This window comes from Pleurodeles waltl, chromosome 12, assembly GCF_031143425.1.
Source record: "Pleurodeles waltl isolate 20211129_DDA chromosome 12, aPleWal1.hap1.20221129, whole genome shotgun sequence".
In the NCBI taxonomy this organism is placed as follows: domain Eukaryota; kingdom Metazoa; phylum Chordata; class Amphibia; order Caudata; family Salamandridae; genus Pleurodeles; species Pleurodeles waltl.
The window spans coordinates 27,884,103-27,909,090 of NC_090451.1; the positions used below are offsets into that span (position 1 = coordinate 27,884,103).

The window sequence follows — 24,988 nt, forward strand, 5'->3', positions numbered from 1 at the left end:
GGCCTTGCCTGGACTTCTCCACCACTGGCTTGTGGGGTGAGATTCCTCTGGATGGAGCGTCCTTAGGGTGACAATGTTATCAGGAGTTGTGACGTTGCCTAAGCTCTCCACCACTAGCTTGCAGGGTGAGGGTCCTCTGGACGGAGCGTCCTTAGGGTGACAATGTTATCGGGAGTTGTGCCCTAGCCTGGCCTCTCATCCATTGGCACAAGTATCTTCTGTCTCTTGTCAGAAGATTACTCTTTAACAGTGTTTAAAGAACACAGAAAAGAGAGGGACATCTTGCTAATCACTCTAAAAAGCACAATCAGCATCAGGCACTTGGTGAATATGCGAGGTGCTGACTTGAGTCCGAATGGGAGGACTTTCAATTGGTAATGGGCACCGGCCACTGTGAAGTGAAGATATTTTCTGTTTTTGGGATGTATGGGGATGTGGAAATATGCATCCTGCAAGTCGAGAGTCGTCATGAAATCTCTGCTGTTGAGGAGGCACAGGATATCGGAGAGGGTAACCTGATTGCTTGCGTATGAATTTGTTTCATTTTTTTAAGTAGAAGCCTATGCCCTTTTGTGAAAATGGAACTCTCTCGATTGCTCCCTTTGTAAGCATGGTGAGAGCTGCTTTCCTCAGTAAATGAAGATGAGGGGGGTGCGATCTTCTTGGAGAATTGTTTGGTGGTCTATGTACAAATTCTAGGGTATAGACATAAGTGACCAGGTCTAACACCCATTTGTCCGTTGTTATCTGTTTACATTGGGGTAGATGGTTGGAGATCTTCGCACCCACAGGATCGGATGTGGTGCGCTCCTCCTCTTGCAAGATATTTGCTGCTTCGGCTTTCTTATTGTCAGGGATAAGTTCTTTGAGGTTCCAGATGTTAGACCACATCTGCCTATCATAACTGCCGAGGATGGACAGAGTTTGCTGCTTGTACCACAATGTCAAACATGAGGGACAACCTCTCGCCCACATTATCCAGACGTCTACCCTTCCTGTCTGTTGGTGTACAGACGCGAGCGGAAGGGTTTTTGGAGCGACGTTGCACAGCTTGCGATATCACGGAGTCCAGTTTGGGATGACCTGTAAGGAAAGCAGGAGATTCATCCTGGGCCTTGCACTTCTTGTCTACCCGGGGTGGCATTGTAGCCATTGTAGCGGGGTTCTTCATTATCTTTATCCCCTCCTGCCAGATGTAGCCAATCGTGGGGATATCACTGACTGATTTTCTTGAATGTTCCTTAAAATCATATAGGAAACAGTCAGCCTGCTTGATAGAAGTTGGGAGGTGAAACCTTGTCGCTGCTCTGTCCATCAAATTATGAAACCCCGACGTCCTCTGGGGGAGAATCTGATGGGTGTGGCCGTGGAGGTGACGGTGTGGGAATTAGAGAGTCATCCCACTCATTCTGTGGAGGAGCATGATCGGTATCTCTCCTTCTTCCCTTCCATCCTTCGATAAAGAGGGGTCCTCCCTTGGTGGTGCCGCTATGCTTGGCCCTGCCTTCGTTCTGGAGTTACAGGCAGAGGGATTTACTGAGGCGTAGTTGGCACAGCTGGTGGACGTGGTAGCGCCTCCTAGTCACTTGGTGGTTCAGGAAACCTCCTCCTGTAATCTTGCAACACAGCTTGAAGAATACTGGACCAAAGAAACAGGTAACTGTACTTCCTCCTGTCGTTTTTGAGGTTCATAATGGTGCTCATAATGTCTTTTTGGCCGAGAAGCATAGTATTGCTGATAATGTTGTTCCACTTCCTCATCAAGGTCATCATCTTCTTGGCATTTAACTGATAATTCAGATAGACTGTGTGGAGGCCCAAATGGTCCATCATCATCTGACTCCTCCATATCCAACAGATGGGATGGAGGAAAGGGTGAAACCTTATTGGAAGATGTTAGCGCTGGAGTCAATGCCCTTGTAGCCACCTTTATAATCATCATCAACAGTCCCATCAACGTCGTTGTTGACGATGTTGCCATTGATGCAATGGTTGGAACTGGAGTTGTTGTCGTTGATGAATGTTGTTTCACTGTCAACGATGTCTTCGTTGGTGTTGCCGTCGATATTGGTGTCATTGACGAAGTTGCAGTCAATGGCATAGTCGTTGGTGGGAGTGTCGATGGTGGGTGAATATTCTTGACAATATGGGAGCGTCAACGGCTGTCGTCCACATTGTTCCTGTCGACAATGGCCTCGTGGACGAGTCAGTGACAACCGCCATCGTCGTCAACGAGACTGCTGTTGGCAACAATGTCGTCATCGACGGTGCTTTTAAATCAGTCTTTTGCTTTGTTGTGGATAATTCTCCAGATTTTAGAGATGGGGTGGTGGGCTGAGAGGAGGCCTCCTCTGTGGAGATGTGGTGTCTTTTCTCCTTTTTCAGAGGATCTTTATGATGTGTTTTCAAGGCCATTCTACTCTCCTCAGATGTCCCCTGATCAGAGGAACTTGCCTTTTTTCGTGACCTCTCTGAGATGTTACTGTCCTCCTCAGAAGTGGTAACCTTCTGGGGTTTAGACTTCTGTAGCCGCAGGAGTAGTCTCCTCTCTCTGCCCTTCAAAGTCTTTGTAGAGAAAGTTTTACAGATCTTACAATCCTTCATCCTCCACATGTAGTCGTTTTCTTCCATACAACTTACAGGATCTGAAGAGTCCTTTTTAGGAAGTATTAGACATTTTCAGCAGAATTATTTAGGTTGAAGGAAGGAAAAACTGATCAGAGATCAGGGAGACTCCCTTCACATGACATGCCGTAGAAAACCTGAGGAATGCAGTCTCTCTTGAGAGTTCTACAGGGTGCTGTCGCCTGATTGGTCATAGTTCAAGTTTAGTCATTTAAAAACAAAGTTATTACAGGGACTGTTCATTCCCATTAGGGCCTGTGGTAATGATACACACTGCTATGTTATGGTACCGTGGGACTCCCACTTCGACGATGGGGAAAGATTCAAGCATGTGAATCTATGAAAGATCCAATATTGGAGAAAATTGAAATGTTGTTTGGAGGTTAATTAAAGGTGCAAACTACTATTCTTTGACTCAGAAATAGTGGCCAGTTTTAGAAGATGACAAAATGTCTACCACATGCCTGTAGGAGGGAGCTGCGTCCTTGTCGGGAGGAGATGAACCTGATGGTAACAGAACTCTCAGATGTCTGGAAGGAAGCTGGCAGAGTGGCCTAAAAGTGATGAACGTCCTCGCCCACGCAGCACCTACCAAAGACCTCCAGGAGGGAGTGATAGGTGGAGACGGACCTGACAGTAATAGAACCCCTTTTCCCTCCCTAAGGCCTACCGTAGAAGGCTGAGAGCTCCATTGGTGGAGACTAGTCTAAAGGTGACTAAAGCCCTCACGCTACTGGATCTATGGCTGGGCTCTGGAGGGGAAGCTCAGGCCTCGGTGGGGGTGGGTCTTAAGGTGACCAAGTGCCCACAGGGTCTTTCAGTGGGATTTCTGAAGGAGGCTATGACTTCAGAAGAGAACAAGCGACTGGAAGTGACCATGGCCTCCCAAGGTCCTTCGCAGGGCCCAGCGAGAGACCTCAGGACCCCATGGCACAGGATTCGCATGAGGCTGAGCTGGGCATCTGATGCCAGGCTCCATAGATTTTCATCGTTATGTTTACAACATTCCAGTGCATGTCCCAACCACAGCCTTCTTCCTGCCACAGGAGAAGCATGACACGTGCCATCCTGCCGCCTCCACGTGCCAGCAGATATTATGGAACTGAGGGCCGGCAGGGGTGCCAGGGGCCGCAGCCCCCAGCCCGGAGACTGTAGACTCTAGCACAAATACCTTCAAGAAGGAGGATAAAAGCTTTCACCGCTGACTTATAAATTATGGATGTGCGGATCGCCGGCCCAGCTCGGCTGTCTGCAGTGAATGACAGCTGAATGTCATGGGAGTTCTTGGGGAGGGAGGGGTTGGGAACATGATCCTGACCCCTCCCCTCTTTGGATGAGTGTGGCATGAATGCCCCAAATCCCGCGAGAGCTCCAGATGCACTGCCCCTCCCCCCACCCACCAAGCAGGCCAGCACAGGCATGCATGAGTGTTTCAACTGCTGGACTCTTCTGTCCCCCAAAACTCACCACAGTGCAAGTACACAGCACCCCACAGAACCGATTATTTCCTTTAAAAAGAGAACTTCCCTGTTGTGTTATGCTAATCAACAACCTAAACTCGATTATTACAGGTCATAGGTTGACATTGTGTAACAGATAAATTCTTACAGCAGGCAGGTGCCCTGGGTGAGTTGCATCGAAGCTGATAATTTATTTCCAGATACTGAACCTCAGAAACATTCAGGCCCTCATTTCGAGTCTGGTGGTCCTTGGACTGCCAGACTCGCGGTGGCGGTCTTACTGCCGCTGGGCCGGCAGTAAAGACTGCCTTATTAGGACTTCAGCCAAACCGCCGAAACAGCGCACGTACCGCCAGAGCGGTGGGACCGCCAGGCCGTGGTGAGTATCTCTGGCCTGGCGGTAGCCGCAAAACCGCCTTCAGCATTACGACTCGGCAGACCACCAGTATTTTCATGGCGGTCGCACCGCCACGAAAATGCTGGCGGTCATACACCCGGTAACAGGAATCTCCATTCCTGTCGCTGGCAGACACCCCCTACACAACCACACATCTACATTCATGCACCCCACTCACCCACGCATTCACTTACAAATCCCCCACACACTCGTACCCAAACACTCACTCAGATACACCCATTTACTCTCACACCAACTCAGACATACGCATTTACTCACATGCATGTACTCAGACATACGCATTCACTCGCATGCACGCACTCAGACATAATCATTCACTCGCATGCATGCGCTCAGACATACGCATTCACTCACATGTATGCACTCAGACATACACCCCCCCCACATTTGCACAAGCATACACGCACTCACACACACACAAGACCCTCTTCCCCCCTCGGCATGCACACACTAATACTTAGACATCCCCACCCCCGCATACATACACACATGCAGACACCACTCACATTCACACAACACCCCCCCTCAAACCCCTCCCTCTTTTGGATGATCAACTGACCTCCTTCAGCAAGGTGGTCGTCTGGGAGGGGATGGGTCCCTGTGCTTTCCACCACCGCACCTCCCTGCAGGAAACCACTGCGCTGTGTTACAGGTTGTAATACGCCGGGCGGAGTCCTGTAGGCGTGGCAGGGCTGGCGGTGGAAACCGTCTCTATTACGACATCAGCCAGGCCGACTGTGTCGGATTTCCACCCGAAATTGTGCGGAAATCAGCACAACATCGTAATATGGCAGTCTTTAAACCGGCAGCACTGGCGGTATCTTGGCGCCCGCGGCGGTCTTACGTAAAGACCGCAGAATTCAAAATTATCACCTCAGTCTTGCAGTTTTTCTGCTTCTCTGACATTCCAGACCTGCCTGGTGTTCAGCTTTACCCTTGTTTTCTCAGTTCCATTGTCCCCAGACATTTTTTTAATGTTTATGTGTTTGGGATAAGATTGTAAATTATATGGAAAGCTGTTTTGCTGACATATCTATTCTATGTACTCAGTACACCTTGTTAATACAAATGGTGTCCCTGCATAGTACGCCCACCACTTTCCATCTCAAATAATGGCACAAGGTATAGAACAGGTTTTCTGATTAAAATGCATCTAACGTTGTTCTCCTTAAGGAATTGCATTTCTGCTAAAGTATCTCTGATGCTAAATGCATACCTGCTCAGATTCAGAAGTCTGTCCATACACGAGGTTTGCCCTGCACCATGTACCCTTCCAGCAGGCCGTGTATGCGCGGTTTCCTTGATCCTTCCGGCTCTGTGCTCTGGAGGTGTCGACAGGTAAGATCTCAGGATCCCCCCGCTGATGGTCACCTGGCCACAGGCCTTCCTCTTCTAATTTATGCTATGTTCTGCTCACATCTGGGTCCCTCCACATCGTCCTTCTACTTAGAGCATGGACCTCGGCTCACTAAAATGCCAGAGGTAGTGGAGTGACGTCACATGCTCTTAACTCTCCTAGTGACATCACAGGTCTTTACTCACCCACAGACCCCTGATGAGCCTCCTACTTGCTGCTGATGGCCCCAGAGAGGGAAAGGAGCAGAAACTGCATCCAGGACCCAGGGCTCGAGAGCCACCTTTACTGTATATTCAGGCCACTGTTTTCTTGCCCTTGAGACTAGGGAACCCAAGAGCAGTACCAGGGGTAACACCTGAGCATGGACATGATGTAGGTAACTTGGCAGAGCAGAGTGCAAAGCACAGCAAGGAAACCATAAACACTGCTGAGAACAAGGGGGAGCCTATTAAAACATAGAGAATTTTCAGTGCTAAACCAAGACTAAAGGGGCGCACTCCCCACGACGATTTGCAGTTTTTTTGATGCAGACATTCATAAAACACAGCGTGGCCTTGGGCACGTTTTAAGAGACACCAGACTTCTCATATACACTGCGGATGACAATCACAGAGCTAAGTTAATCCTCAGGCACCAAGAGCTGATGAGGCACTGGCAACCCAGCCTTACGCGAGAGCGTCCTAAAGGTTATGTGCACAGAATCCCTTCAAAGGTGAAGAACAACCTTGTTGAGTGACATGCTTCTCTGTCATAAAATATTAGTGTTCATTTGTTTTCCTGTGACCAGCAAAGGTGGTTTCAAGAATGTATGCAATGGGATGAGTATGTCTCAGAAGTCGCTTCTGCGTGACAAGAATTACCAAAATCCAGAGGGCAAGTTTGTCAATGTGTAAAATCAATCAGTTTCGCAATACATAAAAAAAAGAGTTCAAACCACATATTTTCTACACAAAGGCTCAGTGGTGAACCACTAAAGTAGTTGATGTTAGTATAGTGACAAGGTCTTCGGTGCCAGACGCTAACTACTCATTACTCAGGCAAAAATTGTTAAGTTCGAAGTCAGACTTGAGCGCAGGACATTTTGATGATTAAAAGAAGAAATTTATGTTAATTGCACTATCTCGATGTTTGGTGGTATTCTGTAAACACCTGTCTCAAGAGAATGAGCAGAGAAGAAACACTACGTTGGATATTCAACATATCAACATAGAAGAAATACCACATTGTGTCCTACACTACAGCTAGGTTCATGGAAGATCCAGATCTGATGTGGAAGAACTATGCCAGGAAGAATCATTAGTCATTGGCACTAATTCCAAGCAAACACCCAATATGGAAAGTCCCTGCCTGTAAAAATGTGGGGTTTAGCCTGGTATGACACCGTGTGATACAGTCGAAGCTGACTGATGTAGAGGCCCTGGCCTTCTCACTCCATTAAGAAGGGGTGTAGAAACACCAGCGGAAAAGATCACACCGTTGATAGCGCAAGAAGCCTCACTTCAAACTTAAGGAGAACCTGATCCTTCCAGATTGGCACTCCAACCACGGATGTTCATTAATGGCAGGTAACTTACCACAGGGCCTTATGGCATTCAACTCCAGATTGCAGAGCTCTTGTGTTCAAGGAAATTGAAAGGTTAGTTCTTGTCCAGAAGAAGGCCCATCTAGCTAAGAAACCAAAATTTAAGAAGATAATTTGTCAAGCTATGAACCCCCTCCCCACAAATATCCCTCACCCTCCATTCTTTCTCTTATTAATGTCTGAGTTATCATGTAGCTAATGCCATGTTCTGCAACAAAGCATTGACTAAACCAAGACCTGTGATATATGTGGGCACATCTTTATTAAAATATCATCTGCATTCCCATTCATGAAACTAACGCGGATGCATTTCTGTCACAGGGAGGCCATCAACCGGCTGTACGAGGCTGTCCCTGGGGTCAAAGGCAACTGGAAGAAAAAGGTGCGTATACAGAGCCAAGACATCTAGGGCCAGTCGCTGAGCGACCGGTGGGGGTAGGATTATGTCTGGGGGAAGAGGAACGGGGTAGGGGCTGTTATAAGTGATGGTCCTGAAAGGATTGGGTGTGAGGAGGCTGCAGGGTGGGTCTCAGGGAGAAGGGTTTGCACAAATCCCATCAGATCTCTGTGTGTTTCTACTGGGTTGCAGGAGAAGTCATACACTGAAGAAGACAAACATACTCTAGAAGGCGTTGGACTAGATCCACTCCTGCCCATCGCATTCCCATCCTAACTCATTCTGTGTTTCTGGAGTTTGAATTTACCTTAACAGTCCCTGTTGTCCAGGGTTGTCTGCAGAAGAGCCTATGGGGCTGGCTCCCGGCCACATTTTCAGGGCAGCCTCTGACTAAAATTATTTGCTTTTAGATGTATGATATATAAATTGATCCTATGAAGTAGTCCTGAAATCTCACTGTGCATGCACCTGGTTCAGCTTGGAGCTTGGGCCGTTTGATTACAAGGGATCTTACTTTTGGTGTCATCTGAACACTTGGATGAGACATATCCAACAAGATCACCATTAAATTCGTTTGACCCAGAAGGGCAGTGGGGTGAAAAGAAACAGGGGCAGAGTGCTGGCTTGGGTACTCTCTTTAACAGTAGCACGCCTCTGGTTACCCTGACGGGGGAGCAGCATTTCCCAGGCTCTGCAATTCACGTCTGTACTTTCCTGGTTGTAATGGATTTGAGATCAAAGGGGTCTCCCCACATCTCCTGCAGTTCCCAGCCAGTCCTTAGAAGTGGCTGTAATGTCGCGATAGAAGCAGCGACATGAGGGCACTAGGACCTCAGGGGACAGCGCAGTGTCCAGCGGGGTCAGAGGGGCCAAGAACCGGAAAGGGAGGGATAAGGGACAGAGAAGACGAGATACGAGAAGGAGAAAGGTCGAGGACGAAGGGGCTCTGAAATAACAAATAAAAGAAACGAGCAAGTACTCACCCAGGGCTGCACCTCATCATTCCTGGGGTCATGACACTACAACTGGCGATGAGAGAGTGAACCCGGGAGCGCACCCCAGTCACATCCACTCTGTGCATCATGCAGCGCACCAGCATCGTGCAGCGGCGTGCACGACCTTCCCCTACAGCGCAATATCGGAGCCCACCTGATCGCCAGAAGACGCTGGAGCGACATCAGGAGCTCACCCCAGTCACATCCACTCTGTGCATCATGCAGCGCAGCAGCATCGTGCAGCGGCGTGCACGACCTTCCCCTACAGCGCAATATCGGAGCCCACCTGATCGCCAGAAGACACTGGAACGACATCAGGAGCTCACCTTGGTCGCATCCATTTGCCGCGTGACGACACTGGAGTGCCACGGAACTAAGTTCCCACAACTGCAGCGCAACATTGGGAACCCACCCCGATCACGCAGAAGACATCCCAGAGTACGAGCAACGCCAGGAGTCCACCCCGGTTGCATCCACATGCCATGTGCCACCAGCAGTCTACGTCAGTGGGCTTCTAAAGGAGGTAACCGGAGCGCTGTTTACCTCCAGCTCTCTAAACAAACCTTTGAAGTCCTGCAAGATTACGGCAACAATCTTGGTGTCTGGCAGCTCAGTCAATGAGCTGTGAGTAACAGACAGTGGCCATCTCAAGGCCAGGCACCCATACAAAAGCATACAGAGGGAACACTGAAGAGGCTCACAATAGTGCCCAGTCACTGGGATTGCAAAACCAGTACCGCAGGAGCTTTTTGCCTTTCTAGGCTCCAAGCAGACCCTAATACTGCCATTGCACCACCGCGAACGCAATACTGCCTACACTTCGTGATCCATCAGTGTGACTACTTACCTGACATGCCTCGCACCTTAGCAGCTGGCGGACTCAAGACACAGAACATCACGACATGTCCACGTCACCCGAGACGGGTCCATGTCATGTCGCCTAGTTCCCCACCTCACGTCATGCACAGACCAGCCATACTGGGGGTCCCATTTCTGCACCCGCCGGAACCTCTCACCCTCATGTCCGGGCATGGCAAGGGCCTTCACTGGCAAGACTGGCTGGAAGACTTTGAAGATTTCATGAAAGGGTCACAAGTCACTTACCCTGGGCAACAGCTAATTGCGCTACATAACCTCATTAGAAAGGAGGTTGGCCCCATTTTAAGGAACTGCGGACAGACACTGCGTTAACCTATCAAAATGTCTGCAAAACACTTAAAACAGCATTTCTTCATAAAAGGAACATCGACTATGAACGTTACATCTTTAACCTAGCATCGCAGGAGAGGGATGGATCAATGGGGGAGTTCATTTTACGAGTAAACGCTTAGCCCGGTACTGCGCTTGTGACACTTTCATGACTGAAGATGCTCTTTCCTTGTGGATCCTTGAAGGATGTTAATCTGAGTCCCTGCACAGACACCTCCTAAAGAAACGCTACTCGTCGGACGAAATTTAAGAAATGTCAAAGGTCAATGATCAAGCAGAAGAACATGCAAAGAAGATGGAAGAAGGAAAGCTAGTGAAACGGGAACAGGCATTCAGGCTTCAAACTCATCAGAAGGAACAACAGTCACCGGGACGCCGGAGGACTTTGAAATCTACAAACCATCCCCAAAAAACAGGGCATCATCGCAGCCCCAACAAGCGGGGTCCGAGGAAGGAGCAACAGCTGAAATGCCATTGCTTCGGCCAAGACTTCCTGCAAACTGATCCATGCCCAAGATTGGGCCAGCACCGTCATCACTGCGGAAAGGAACACCACTTTGAAAAGGTGTGCCAGGCCTTGCAGAAGAACATACAATGGAAATCAAGGGAGCCCAGGCCACATCATCATGCGAAGGCCATGTGTGACCGCTGGGAACGCTCCACCAGCTCATCCAGAGCAAGCCTTTCCCTGTGTAGCACATACAGATCACGATGCTCTGAATCCTGTGAATCAGGGTCGCTCACACCAATCTCGCGAGACAGTGAGGAGAACATCTGCATGGTTGCTGACCACGAAAAACTCAAGAAATACCTAAGGCCTCATCTACAAATGGGAACAAACTTCACCACATTTGTGCTAGACAGTGGTGCCTCCCTCAACTGCATCAGTGTCACAGAATATAACGGGAGAAACACAAAGCCTAAATTACACAAAGCAGCTTTTCAAGTCTACATGTGGGTGGCCAAAGGCCCTCTCCTATGTTTAGGGCTGTTTCAAACACCTCTCACATACAAAGACCGAACGGTACAGGCACAGATTCATGTGATTGAGGGGCCCAAAGCAGACTTCCTCCTAAGTCTACCCACTGCCGAACGACTAAGGCTGGTGGAGATACTATATAGAGGGGAGGATGAACTGGGCATTGTACACAAGTTCCCGGAGCTGTTCACAAGACTTGGAAAGCTGGCTCGCTTTGAAGTCCACCTGCACATAAAAGAGCAAGTACCACCAGTGGCCCAGCATCACAGGAAGGTACCCTTTCACCTCCAACAAGCGGTCGAGAGCGAACTACGTGACCTCCTCCGGGCAGATATCATAGAGAAAACCTCTGGACCCACCACGTGGGTGTCCCAAGTGGTAGTGGTACCTAAACGAGGATCTGGCTGCAAAGTACATCTATGTGTGGACATGAGAGCCCCAAACAATGCCATTGAACGAGAAAGACATCCAGGCACCCACATCAGTGACATGATCACACTACTAAATGGGGTAAAAGTATTCTCCAAGATGGATCTAAACAAGGGCTACCACCATCTCGAACTTCGGAGTTCACACTACATCACCACATTTTCAACACACAAGGGCTATTTTGGTACAAACTGCTCAGTTTCGGCATTTCATCAGCAGCTGAGATATTTCAAGAAGCGATCAGGAGAGTAATCCAACACATTCCCAACACCCTTAACTACTGCAACGGTATCCTTATATTTGGGGCCACAGTCAAAGAACATGACAAAGTTTTGGACCAGGCATGTCATGCCCTTCTGGAAGCCAACCTGATTCTCGACACAGACAAGTGCGAATTCCACAAGTCCACACTGAAGTTTTATAGGCACATCTTCTCAGGTGACAGGATGAGGCCAAACCCCGAGAAAGTCATGGCCCTGACTGACACCCCCAGCCTCAAGTTGCTGGGGTTGTCCGATCGTTTCTTGGGATGGCCAGCTACTGCTCCCGGCACATCAAGGACAATGCTACCATCAGCTATCCCCTCAGGGAGCTGACAAGAAAAGGACAACCGTTCAGATGGTCTGCAAGATGTGATCAAGCGTTCAATGCAATCAAAGACACCGTTGAATAAGAGAGTAATCTGGCATACTTTAATCCCTGCAAGAAGACTGAGATCACTGTGGATGCCAGTCCTGTGGGACTTAGAGCTATCCTAGGACAATATGACAAAGAAGGTGATCAAAGACACATAGTAGCGTATGCCGGTGGCAACCTGACCGACACAGCGAGAGCATACTCCAGCCGGAAAAGTAAAGTCTGGTCTGGCAGTGCGTTTTAGTGTGGCACGCACTGGGCCACAGGTAGTCTGATGGGGCGACTTGCTATATATGGAAAGTCAGATTTAAACATTTAAGGCAAACATCACTGCTTTGCAATGAAAGCCAGTAGGACTAATTAATGTAGGTGAGGTGCAGTGTCTGTTTTTCCCCTGTCGCCTCCTGGCACATTCAGCATCTGTCATGGTGGGCACAAATGGGGGCCAGGAAACATAGAGCTTTCTGGGCCCTCTTTAGAGACACCACTGTTTTTTAGTATGAGACTAGAGGTTGCATCTGGCTTTCACACACCCCACTTAAAGCAAATAAAGTGTGTCAAATTTACATCAGACGTCTACACTACGACTCCCACAATGCACAGGGGTTTAACTTTGAATGCTAGAGCTGCGGGACACACTGCTGCAGTGCAACTCTTGAGAATGCATCCTTTAATGATGTGAGATTTCTCTGCTATTTACTAATTGGCAGCTCTGTTTACTAATTGGCAGCTTTTCTTCACTTTTTCAGGCTCCAAATAAAGCCCTCTTCCACATCCTTGGCAAAAGCAACCTCCGATTTGCAGGAATGAACATTGCTGTAAACATCTCCACTGACGGCCTGAATCTCATGGTGCCCACGAGCCGGCAGGTAATGAGTTAAACCCTTATGACACTTGGTGTTCTACCAATGAGAGTGCATGACACACACCCCTTACGCCGCCTGGTGTTGTACCAATGAGAGTGCATGACACACAGGGGGTGATTCTAACATTGGCGGGCGGCGGAGGCCGCCCGCCAATGTTCCCCCGTCAAAATACCGCTGAGGGTATTTTGAGATTTGCCCTGGGCTGGCGGGCGGCCGCCAAAAGGCCACCCGCCAGCCCAGGGCAAATCTACCTTCCCACGAGGACGCCGGCTCCGAATGGAGCCGGCGTAGTGGGAAGGTGCGACGGGTGCAGTTGCACCCGTCGCGTATTTCAGTGTCTGCTTTGCAGACACTGAAATACTTTGCGGGGCCCTCTTACGGGGCATGGGCACAGCAGGGGCCCCCAGGAGACCCGCCAGGAACAGGATGGCGGTAGGGGGTGTCTGAATCGCCATGGCGGCGGAGCGCGCTCCGCCGCCATGGAGGATTCAACAGGGCAGCGGTAAACCAGCGGGAGACCGCCGGTTTACCCTTTCTGGCCGCGGCTGAACCGCCGCGGTCAGAATGCCCTTGGGAGCACCGCCAGCCTGTTGGTCACCGGCCGCCAGGGTCAGAATGACCCCCACAGTCTTTACGCCACCTGGTGTTCTACCAGTGAGAATGCATGACACACAGTCTTTACGCCACCTGGTGTCCTACCAGTGAGAGTGCATGACACACACCCATTATTGACATCTGGTGTCCCACCAAGGAGCGTGCATGAGACCTTAATCGGAGCACTCAGGCCACTCTTGGGCATGAACCCTATTTTACCAACCAACATAACACTGAGACAGGCTATTAAAAAGATGTAACGCTGCTCTCCTGCAACTTATTGCTCTATTTATCATGTCCTTTATACCCCCGTTGTGGTTTGGGTAAGTGGAAAACTGTTTGTCTGAATTGGAGGATTTCTGCTTGCCCAGCAGAGGGTGACGGAGACTTTATCTGTAATTCTCCATTCTTTGCTGTGGAATGATTTACTTATTACAACCCAGTTGGCTGGCCAAACCAATGGGAATAGTCCACCCCAAACTGCTATATCAATTCTTCTCTGAACCGGAACACAAGCACGTAGGACCAGTTTAATTCTTATTATAGCTCATCAGTCAGGTATAGCTTGGTTTCATTTGCATAGTGTGTGCAGGACCAACATATGGGTATACCTGCCCCATTTAGAGCGACACACTAAAGTATACAAAAAAGTGATGGATGGAATTCTTGAATTAATCTCAGTCACTAGTAATTACTCAGGCCGCACGCCAGTCCATGGTTATTCCTCTGTTGCTTGTGTTTTGGTTCGGGGAGGACCTAGACTGGCAGGTTTGGCTGGGCTGTTCATACTGGAGGAGGGTCGAGACTGGTTTGCAAATGGCTGGGTCCAAACTGAAGTGGCACGGAGTGCAAAATAATGAGGGACTTGGATGCAGCCCCGAAAAATTACAAGTGGCTGAGATGAATTCAAGCATCCCATCTATCTCAGTTTTATGTAATTTAGTGTGTTGTCCTCTGTGATGTCATCACATTTCATTACTTTGCTTAATGAGATGAAGCTTGCCTTCTCCATGGTGTCATCTACACTTTGTCAAGTCTGAGATGGAGCTTAACTTCTCTATGATGTCATCAACCCTTTGCATAATGAGATGAGGCTTGACTCCTCTATGAGGTCATCAACAACATGAGGCTTGGCTCCTATAATTATGTCATCATGACTTTGTTTAATGAGATAAAGCTTTGTTTCTCTGTGATGTCATCAACACGTTGCTTAATGAGATGAAGCATAGATTTTTTGCGATACCGCCAAAGTTGAGCCTCTTCTTTGTGGGAGGAAGCTTGGCTCCCATCTACGTCAAGATGTTGCAGTTCGGCAGTACGTGCTGCTTAGTGAGTTGAAGCTTGGGCAAGAAGATACTCACCACCATCGCTCCTAGGCTGGGGCCTAGTTTTTTTCTTCCTTGTAATACCACGTCTTTGGGTATTTTGCTCGGAGTACAACAGGCTGGTGTACTATATTTGACTTTGTGTTCATGATATTCCTGTAAGTCACCCGCTCCTCACTGCCCCAGGTTCACTGCTGGGGGTCACACTCCCTGACATCCCCAGCATGGGTGTTATGTGGCTGGTGGTCCAGTTACTGGAGGTAACTCTCATCTGGGATCTGCGCAGCGTCTCTTTGTGAGAGACGTGCACGCTGTAGCTTTTATTCTGGGGGGCACAGGACACTTTACTCTTGTAGCTGCTCGCACAGACGCCTCGCTAGTGGTCCCCCTCTGTATATGAAGAGTCAGCGTGCCTGTCCATGTTTTTGCGAGCTGACTTGCGCAGAGTATGTACATGGTATTTATATAGTGCACACCTACCCGAGGCAGCCCGTGGCTGGGGGTAGCTGGTTTGTAAGAGCAGAGGTGGCATGTTCCTGACACATCACCCTGCAGTGTGCCAGCCTGAATGATTTCACCCCGGTGTCTACATTAAGGAGCTGCCCCCTCACTGCTAGTGTCTCTGGGGCAGCCAGTGACTGGGATAGCTGGTTTGTAAGAGCAGAGGTGGCCGGTTCCTGACACATCACCCTGCAGTGTGCCAGCCTGAATGATTTCACCCCGGTGTCTGCATTAAGGAGCTGCCCCCTCACTCCTGGTGTCTCTGGAGCAGCCCGTGGCTGTGGGTAGCTGGTTTGTGAGAGCAGAGGTGGCCGGTTGCTGACGCATCACCCTGCAGTGTGCCAGCCTGAATGATTTCACCCCGGTGTCTGCATTAAGGAGCTGCCCCCTCACTCCTGGTGTCTCTGGAGCAGCCCGTGGCTGTGGGTAGCTGGTTTGTAAGAGCAGAGGTGGCCGGTTGCTGACGCATCACCCTGCAGTGTGCCAGCTTGAATGATTTCACCCCGGTGTCTGCATTAAGGAGCTGCCCCCTCACTCCTGGTGTCTCTGGAGCAGCCCGTGGCTGGGGGTAGCTGGTTTGTAAGAGCAGAGGTGGCCTGTTGCTGACGCATCACCCTGCAGTGTGCCAGCTTGAATGATTTCACCCCGGTGTTTTTTATTTATTTATTTAATGCGTTTTTATATAGCGCGGACTTTACCCGAAGGTGTCAGAGCGCTTCACAATAGGCAAAGTAGAGATACAAGAGGAGAAGGATTACAAGTGTGCCTGTTACAAAAACACGCGTTACATTGCATTAAGGAGCTCCCCCTCGCTGCTAGTGTCTCTGGGGCAGCCAGTGACTGGGGTAGCTGGTTTGTAAGAGCAGAGGTGGCATGTTCCTGACACATCACCCTGCAGTGTGCCAGCTTGAATGATTTCACCCCTCCTGTCTGCATTAAGGAGCTGCCCCCTCACTCCTGGTGTCTCTGGGGCAGCCAGTGACTGGGGTAGCTGGTTTGTAAGAGCAGAGGTGGCATGTTCCTGACACATCACCCTGCAGTGTGCCAGCTTGAATGATTTCACCCCTCCTGTCTGCATTAAGGAGCTGCCCCCTCACTCCTGGTGTCTCTGGGGCAGCCAGTGACTGGGGTAGCTGGTTTGTAAGAGCAGAGGTGGCATGTTGCCGAGTCATCACCCTGCAGTGATGCGGGGTGGAATCATTCAGGCGGGCACACTGCAGGGAGATGAGTCAGCAACACTGAGGCCCTGGTCCACGTTCTCGCATTCTCTCCTTCTTCCGCCCCGTCCCTCTTTTTCCCTCCCTCCCTCGCTCCCTCCAATCTTTGGGTAACCTGGCTGCACTCAGGGGCCACCCCTGCACAGCTCCCCTTGGCAGTGACACAAGAGTCCCGCACTGCTCTCACGCAGGCGCCTTGAAGCCTCTGCACACGCAGCGGCGCCCGGCAGGGGGAGGGTCACTCCAGGGTTTGGACACAGACTCCAGAGCACACAGCGTCGAGCCCCATGGCCAGCTCCAGGGCCCCCAGAGAGTCCCCACCTCAGGGAAGTGCCTGGCAAGGCCGAGCTGGGAGGAAGCACCGAGTCACAGGTTGAGTCCAGTTACTGATTACACACAGGGGGAAAGGCCCGGGGACAGAGAAGCAGAGAGCACGGGGACGGCAGGTGGGAGAGGATGTGAGAGAGGCAGAGATGAAGGAGGGGCGAGAAAGAGAAAACAAAGGAGGCGAGAGAAAGTCATAAAAGGAAACGTGAGAGTGGAGAGAATGAGAGGGAGAGCGTGAGGGACGGAGAGAGACAGAGAGTAGAAGAGTGTGAGGTGGAAAAGTTACTCACCTGCAATCCTTGTTCTCTCCCAGGGGAATCCCCACTAAAGTCATAACACTGGATAGTTCCGCCCATCCGAGGGAGCCCTGGAGCACATACCAAACACTGTGTGTGTGTGTGTGTGTGTGTGTGTATATATATATATATATATATATATATATATATATATATATATATATATATATATATTCACTTAAAAAACCAACGGTTACAGGGACATTATAGTTAGGCTCACATTTTAAACAAAGAAAACCACAGCAATTCAACTGTTATAGTTAAAGTTATCTCAAGTAACTATAACTTGCGCCCTCGACACGCACACTCTTTTTGTTAAAAATGTTACTACAAATATTACATTGATATTATAAATGATGTTATCAGAGACCTCATGAGTGTCAAATTTCTGAAGTAATTACCAGTGTATGGCAAGGGCGCGAGTTATAGTTACCTTAGGACACGAGTAACTATAACCTCCGCCCAGTGCTTAATTTGTAAATAAAAAGGTGCCGGTGCCCAAAGCCCTCCTCTTAAACGTGCGGCTGCTGCAATTAAATGTGGGAACACGGAATACTGAGGCGGCGTAATCCTGAAACCATCATGTGCCTCTTCAATCCATATAAAGCCACTCTCTGCCCCTTCAGCTCACTCTTGAAGCTTTCTCCTTTCTCCCTTTGTGACACTTTTTCATTTTTCCATTCCTCCATCTTTCACATATGTGTCTTTTGCTCACAGTAAAGGCTTGAGGCAGAAGAATAAGCCCCGGCCCTCAAAAATAAGTGCTGGTGCTCCGCACCTGAAACAACAAACCCAAATTAAGCACTGCTTGTGCCCTAAGGTAACTATTACTTGTGCACTTGCCATGCACAGTTTAATCATTTTATTGCAAATGTTGCAGTGATAATATCAACAATGCCATTCAAGATCTCATCAATGATATATGTGGAGTGATTAGCTGAGCATGGCAAAGGCGCGAGTTATAGTTACCCCACATAATACAACACCTCACAACATCTTCTACGACATCATTGATAATGTCACTGCAGTATTTGCAGTAAAATTATTGATACTGATGAGACAACGGCGCATAGCGGGGCATGAGTTGTAATTACCTTAGGGCACCAGTTATAGCTACTTGAGATAAGCAGAACTACAGCTGCTGAATTTCTGAGGTTTTGTGTGATTAAAATGTGAACCTAAGTATAACACCTCTGTAACCTTTGTTTTTAAAGTGTATTTCTATGTTTTTTTTATTCTATTTCCTAATTATAACACCCCTGTAACCTTTGTTTTTTTCATTGAAAAAATACACGCACACACAACACACACACACACAAAGTGATGCAATAATAATTCTTACACCAACACAAAGTTTAAGCTGCCTCTGGCACCAAACAGTATACAGGGCACACAGTGCCAGTGTTGAGCTTTCCTTTTACGAAGCAGGTGAAATTAGGTGAGTCAAAACCTCGGCTCCAAGAATGCATCTTTAGAACTTAAGGATATGACGGACACTTTATCCTCGGTGGGTTCACTATTAACCATAGTCAGGTACACATCCTATTTTTCTGGCTGGTGCTCATGTGCCATTTGTGCCTTGAACGTCTTGCCTGCCAGGTGGCATGAAATAGTTGATACAAAGCAGACATGGCTCCAAGAAGCAAGGAGCACTTAGAACAGGCTGTGCTAGAAGAACTTTGTTGAACGTGGTGAATGGTGCTAAGTGATGTATGTGAGGACAGAGGTGAGGACAGTGGAAAGAAAGGTTGAGAGTGTTTTTACAGTTGTTAACCGAGAGTACACTGTAGTTATTTTATGCCAGACATATTTACAGCCTGCCACCCTGGAAGAAGCAACTTTTTCAGAAACGTGCAAGCTCTGCGGCACCCAAGCACGAATCCCTGCAGCTTTTTTACTGCAAATGCTCCATCATGCACAAGCTAGGAACCACAGCGTACAAGAAGCGCTTGCGTCCCACTAACGTGGCTCGATATCAGTGCTTAATTTGTGCTCGTTATTTCTGGTGCGGGCACCAGCACTTATTTTTGATGGCCGGCACTTATTTTTCTGCCTCAGGCATTTACTGCGAGCAAAAGACACATTTGGGAAAGACGGAAAAAGAAAAACAAAGAAGAGTCACAATGGGAGAAAGCAGAAAGCTGCAAGAGTGAGCTGAAGGGGCAGGGAGTGGCTCTAAATGGATTGAAGAGGCCCGAGATGGATTTTGGATTAGGCTGCCTCAGTCTTCTGAGCAGTCGCGAGTTTAAGAGGAGAGCTTTGGGCACCGGCATCTTTTTATTTACAAATTAGGCACTGGCATAAAGGGTTCAGAATTCAATTACAAACCAGTTCTTGGTTATGGAAACAGTACATCAAAGAGGCCTGGGGTATGGGACAGAGCTGTGGCGAAGAGAGGCCAGATGTCACGCAAGGCCTTCCACCCTCTAAAAGGTCACTCTCTTCGTTCATTTATGGGGCAGTGGGATTGACGCGGGGAAGTGCAGCGAATCATTGAGCTCCACCTTGAAACCAGGCATCTGCAACAGTGTCCGCTATTTTAATCTTTAGCTGTCACTGTGCTTTTCGTGTTTAAATAGTTTATTAGTGGCATTTAGCCTTTTAACGTTTTATACTTTTTAATTGTGTGCGTCCGTCCATCCTTGTTCTGATTGTGTATTGTCTGTGTGGTGTGTTTCATGCAGCTACTGCACATGAACCTTGAAGCAGCAGCAGGGTTGATCGAGTAGGGGTACAAGTAGCAAAAATCTCACGTGGGGGCACTCAAAGTTAAGAGGGGTATTGGTGGTGTCTGGGCCTATTCCTGGCTGCTTTAATGGTTATCTACTTATAGATCCCTACAGGACACTAACACTGTCACAACTTCCATGCGTACTATTACATTGGTGGTACATACAAAATCTCTCTCTCCCTTTTTATATATATATATATATATATATATATATATATATATATATATATATATATATATATATACATATTTATTATGGCGAATGCCTCCAGGACCTGTCCCACCTGGGCGCTATACTGAACAAGCGGTGCACGCCGGTGCACAAGAGGCCTGAAATGGCAGCTTTCTCTGCCAAGACCCTCTCCTGAATGCCCCCGATCTTGGAAGCGCTAAGCAGGGTCGGACCTGGCTGACCAGCCCGACCCTGCCTAGCGCTTCCGAGATCAGGCGCATTCAGGACTCCACTGGTCACGGAACTCCGCCTCTGCGGAATTCCACTGAGTTTTTTTTCAACTTTGTGGAATTCCATGGACTCAGACTGCGTGAACTCTGTCCAGGCGTACTTTTATCACCATAGAACTGGTTAGCACAGGTGTGTCTTCTTGTGAAACTAATCAGGTGCTAGCTATTAAGACGTATATACAGGATTCATGCAAAAAAGAGTTAGATGTTAAAAAAGATTACTTTGGGTGTTAATTATAAAACTCAGCTCTGATCTATTAAGGAATATACTCAGGGTCAGCTTCTAAGTGAAAAATATGCAATTTACCATGAATAATTATCACATACATTCGATATATGCTCCCTGCCAATTGCAGCACACCAGGCACATCCCTCCCCGACACTGGCACCGCCACTTGCCGTCTTTGCTTCTTTCCTCACAAGCTACGTGTGATCTCGGTGTGAGTGGGTATTGTATTGTCTTTTCCGATTAGTGTGCTCAGGGGCGAGTTTCTGTCTGTGAGGTCTGTGGATGAGTAGGTGAGCTTCAGTAGATGGGCTGCTGGGGAGGCTGATGAATTAGTAGTTGTTTTTTGTGTGTGTGGGCACAGAGGGTGAGGAACGTTGGGTTGGTTGGTGGTAGACTTGTCACTTGTTCTTGGGCACAGAGGGTGCAGAGCGGTTGAGTTGGTTGGTAGTAGGCATGTCACCCTTGTTTGTGGGCACAGAGGGCGAAGAGTAGTTGGGTTGGTTAGTGGCAGACTTGTCACCCTTCTGTGTGTGGGCACAGAGGGTGAAGAGTGGTTGAGTTGGCTGGTGCTAGACTTGTCATTCTTCTGTGTGTGAGCACAGAGGGTAAAGAGCGGTTGGGTTGGCTGGTGGTAGACCTGTCACCCTTCTGCATGTGGGCACAGAGGGCGAAGAGCAGTTGGGTTGGTTGGTGGTAGACTTGTCATCCTTCTGTGTGTGAGCACAGAGGGTGAAGAGCAGTATGTTGGTTGGTGGTAGACTTGTCACCCTTGCTCGTGAGCACAGACGGTGAAGAACGGATGGGTTGGCTGGTGGTTGACTTGTCACCCTTCTGTGTGTGGGCACAGAGAAGAAGAGTGGTTGAGTTGGCTGGTGCTATACTTGTCACCCTTCTGTGTGTGAGCACATGGGGTGAAGGGCGGATGGGTTGGCTGGTGGTAGACTTGTCACCCTTCTGTGTGTGGGCACAGAGGGTGAAAACTGGTTGGATGGGTTGGTGGTAGGCTTGTCACCCTTCCGTGTGTGGGCACAGAGGGTGATGTCCACGTCATTCATCAGTGTTCAGATGTACTTGTGTCTGCATGGTTACTGGGAAGGCAGCTGTTGGTCGTGGGGTGGGGGTCCTTAGAGATTGGAAAGACAGCATAAACCTGCTGTGATTACTACGTAAGAAGGATATCTCAAGCAGTCCTATAAGAGGGATTACACATAAAATGACATTTACAGCTCCGAGCACTACTAGCCATGTAATACCGTCTTCCTAGTATCAAAGGGCTCATGAAACTCCACCTCGCACCTTCACAGCAATCTGAACACTAAAGATCTTCCTCAGGGTGACATGGGGGTCATGTTGGCATGAGATTACATGGTTGTTGAAGGCACACTGCAGTGCACCTGCTGTAAAACTAATGGGTGTCCAATGCTTGTCTCTCATTTCTCAACAGATTATTGCAAACCACCACATGCAGTCCATATCCTTCGCTTCCGGAGGGGACACGGTAAGCATCCGCGCGCAGGAGTAAGTTCACGCCTCTCCACCTCCGAAGGCCCACATGGGTTCAGCCGCTTGTGTGGGTGATCCAGAGGGGGCTCTTGCAATTCACAGTTTAGGGGGGCAGACCTCGAGTTGATGAGGGTCTTCTCATGTTCCCAAGCCTTACTGGCAATGCATGGACTTACTCCAAGTCCGGGACAAACACAACTGATGCGTCAGTTTTTTTTTCATTATGTAGGTAGGAATCTTGCCTCTGCCTCCTCCAAGGCCCTGGTTGGCTGGCTTTGGCAGCAGTTGCTTAGTTACAGACTTCCAAAAATAGACCGTAGACTAGTTTCTGAACCGCAGACCCCTCTCTTGGAAGTCGACACTGCGGGTGATCCATGGAATCTGTCTCTCAGCGCAGGCACCAGGCTCCCTCCCCATGGAGGGGCTGGTGCTCTCAAAGACGGAAGGGACCCCCATTTACCAAGGCACCACCTTACGCCAGACCACTGCTCCTCACTGGAAACAGACTGGCGTTCCCACAATAAATCCAGGAGCTGTTCAAACAGTCAACGCAGCATGGTGTGTATTCAATAGAGCACCGTCCCGGAGTGTGGATCCGGGAGTGAGATCCCCTGCTCGCTGCGGAGACGAGGGTCAGTGATGTGGGTGTGTGCTTTCCAAATGACACATGGGTGCAGTACCAGGGTGCGGGGCGGTGTAGACCGGCTCTCAGTCCTGGGGTCATCGGTCCAGACGAGTAATACTGAAGCCATACATTCAGGGCACCGGCGCCAAAACTTGGAAGAAAGGTCCTCTCCAAAGAAACCTTTTTCATTCTGTGCTTTCCTTTCCTGGCAGTTGAGTGGGTTTACCCTTTGCTACGTTAGTGTGTGACTTTTGTAACGATCTATGTCTCAAAAAGTAAACTTGGAGACAAAAAGAGTGCATTCGTTGTTCTTCTTGGGGGTGAAAATGATCTCAGGGCGCAATTAACATTTTCTTACAATGGGCGCAAAACGCTGCCTGGGGAGCAGAGGTTAAAATCTGAAACTTTGTGAAGGGCGAAAATCGGAAATGTTGTTACATTTTAACAACAGAAAACATATTTTGCATGGCTGATGTATGGTTCTTAAACTCGTATAGATGAACTACACATTCTCCTCTGCTTTTATGAGTCAATGTCTACCCTGCTGCCCCTATTGTTGAAAATTAAATATGGCGGGAGAACGGATACAGGGATCAGAGGAGATTAACGAAGTATCGACTCCCCCATGAAGATATCTTATTGGTAGTAAACTTAGGATGCTCCTGCCTGTGTTAAAGGATACCTGGCGTCCCAGCACTAAGACGAGTGACATGTTTCTCACTAGTGTCAAGTCCATCTGCGCGGTGCATCACCCCGACCTGGGATCCTCTGGGCTCACAGCGAGTTGTGTCATATATTGGAAAAAGATGAGAATTAATACTTTCCGGAACGCTGGGTTGATGCCGATTCCCTTCTTTTCTTGGGTAGGATTGGGCCTAGTTTGCTGATTTGGATGGGCAGACTTTGTGCCCCCCGGTTCTGGTCCTGGTACCCCGAATGTAATGCAGGTGGTACCCGCTGTACCAAGCAGTAGACAGATATATAGAAATAAGTGTCTCCACAAAAAAAAAAAAAAAGATATCTCTCCTCAACTGCTTCCTGTAAAGGGAAAATATTTTAGTGAAAACCCCTTGGCTTGATGGACAATTATTGGATGAAATACAACACAGCCTTTTTGTGATCCCTGCGTGGTGATGGCTTCAAGTGAAAGGGTAACCTCTATTCTGATAGGGCGGCTGCAGCGCAAATTCACAGACCTTTATTTACATACCTTCATGAGTGGTATGTAGAACCGAAACCCAAGTGAAGAGTTCAGAGCCCCACACCAGGCTGCGAGCCCCAAAAGGATCTCTCAATATAAAGACAACGTTACTAATGTTATCGAGCTAAAGGAGTGAGTGTTTCCAGAATGCACTTCTAGCACCAGGTTCAAGTCAACATATTCTTTGAAAATAACTTGTGATCTGTGCGGGGTGTTGCACAGAGACATACTTTCATACTTCTCTCTAATGTCACAGGCGTCTCCCTCTAAGAGTCCAGGGTTCGTGTGGGTCCCCCCCCCCGTCTTCTGGCCTGCCCCCCACCTTGATGATTCTCCCATGGCTGACGCAGAGGTCCATCAGTTCACCAGTGATGTTCTCAGGTCTGAGCTTCTGAGTAAAATTCATTTAAATACAGCAGTACACCCCTCTGCCCCCAGGGGGCGCTTACACTGGGACCCTCAAGAAGTGACCATAGCAGCAGTCCCCGAGCACTCATGCCCGGTTTAACCTTTCTTTTCATGTTTCCTTCTTCTGCAGGACACAACGGATTATGTGGCATATGTTGCAAAGGATCCAATTAACCAAAGAGGTAAGAGGTCAGAGGTCAGATGACCAAGTGCCTGGGACTCTTGAAGCTTGCACGGTGACAGGATAGCTCTCCTTAAGAGGTTGATGCAGGGCTGAAGACTGGTAACACTGAATGTGGCATTTCAGGTCTGTGGGACTATGGGAGGATGCTTAATGGAACTGATAACGTTTCCACAGATGGTCTTGACACGCCCAGCCATATGGGGTGTTAACACTATTGAAAACGCTGAACGTTTAATGAAAACAAGTGTAAAATGGACGCAACATGTTTGAGCCTGTAATTCATTCTCTTTTAGCAGAAAATCCTACGTTGCAAGACAAATTCGGTGATTATCGGGCTAAGTCAAAATTAGAGCCTACACAGACAACAAAAACAGCCGCTACGCATGATGCCCGCGGGGTAACTGTGCCTAACATTGACATTTTTAGTGACCT

The 24,988-nt window shown here is 48.7% G+C and overlaps 1 protein-coding gene across 2 annotated transcripts in view; it reads left to right on the plus strand.

Annotated features, from left to right (window-relative positions):
• The window catches only part of SHC2 (SHC adaptor protein 2), a 175,465-nt gene that overhangs the window by 115,329 nt on the left and 35,148 nt on the right, over positions 1–24,988 (plus strand). For both annotated transcript variants that reach the window (XM_069217509.1, XM_069217508.1), the window contains exons 3-6: positions 7,764–7,824; positions 12,837–12,956; positions 22,080–22,133; positions 24,503–24,554. In XM_069217509.1, coding sequence (XP_069073610.1) covers positions 7,764–7,824; positions 12,837–12,956; positions 22,080–22,133; positions 24,503–24,554 — 287 coding nt within the window. The remainder of the gene's footprint in view (positions 1–7,763; positions 7,825–12,836; positions 12,957–22,079; positions 22,134–24,502; positions 24,555–24,988) is intronic.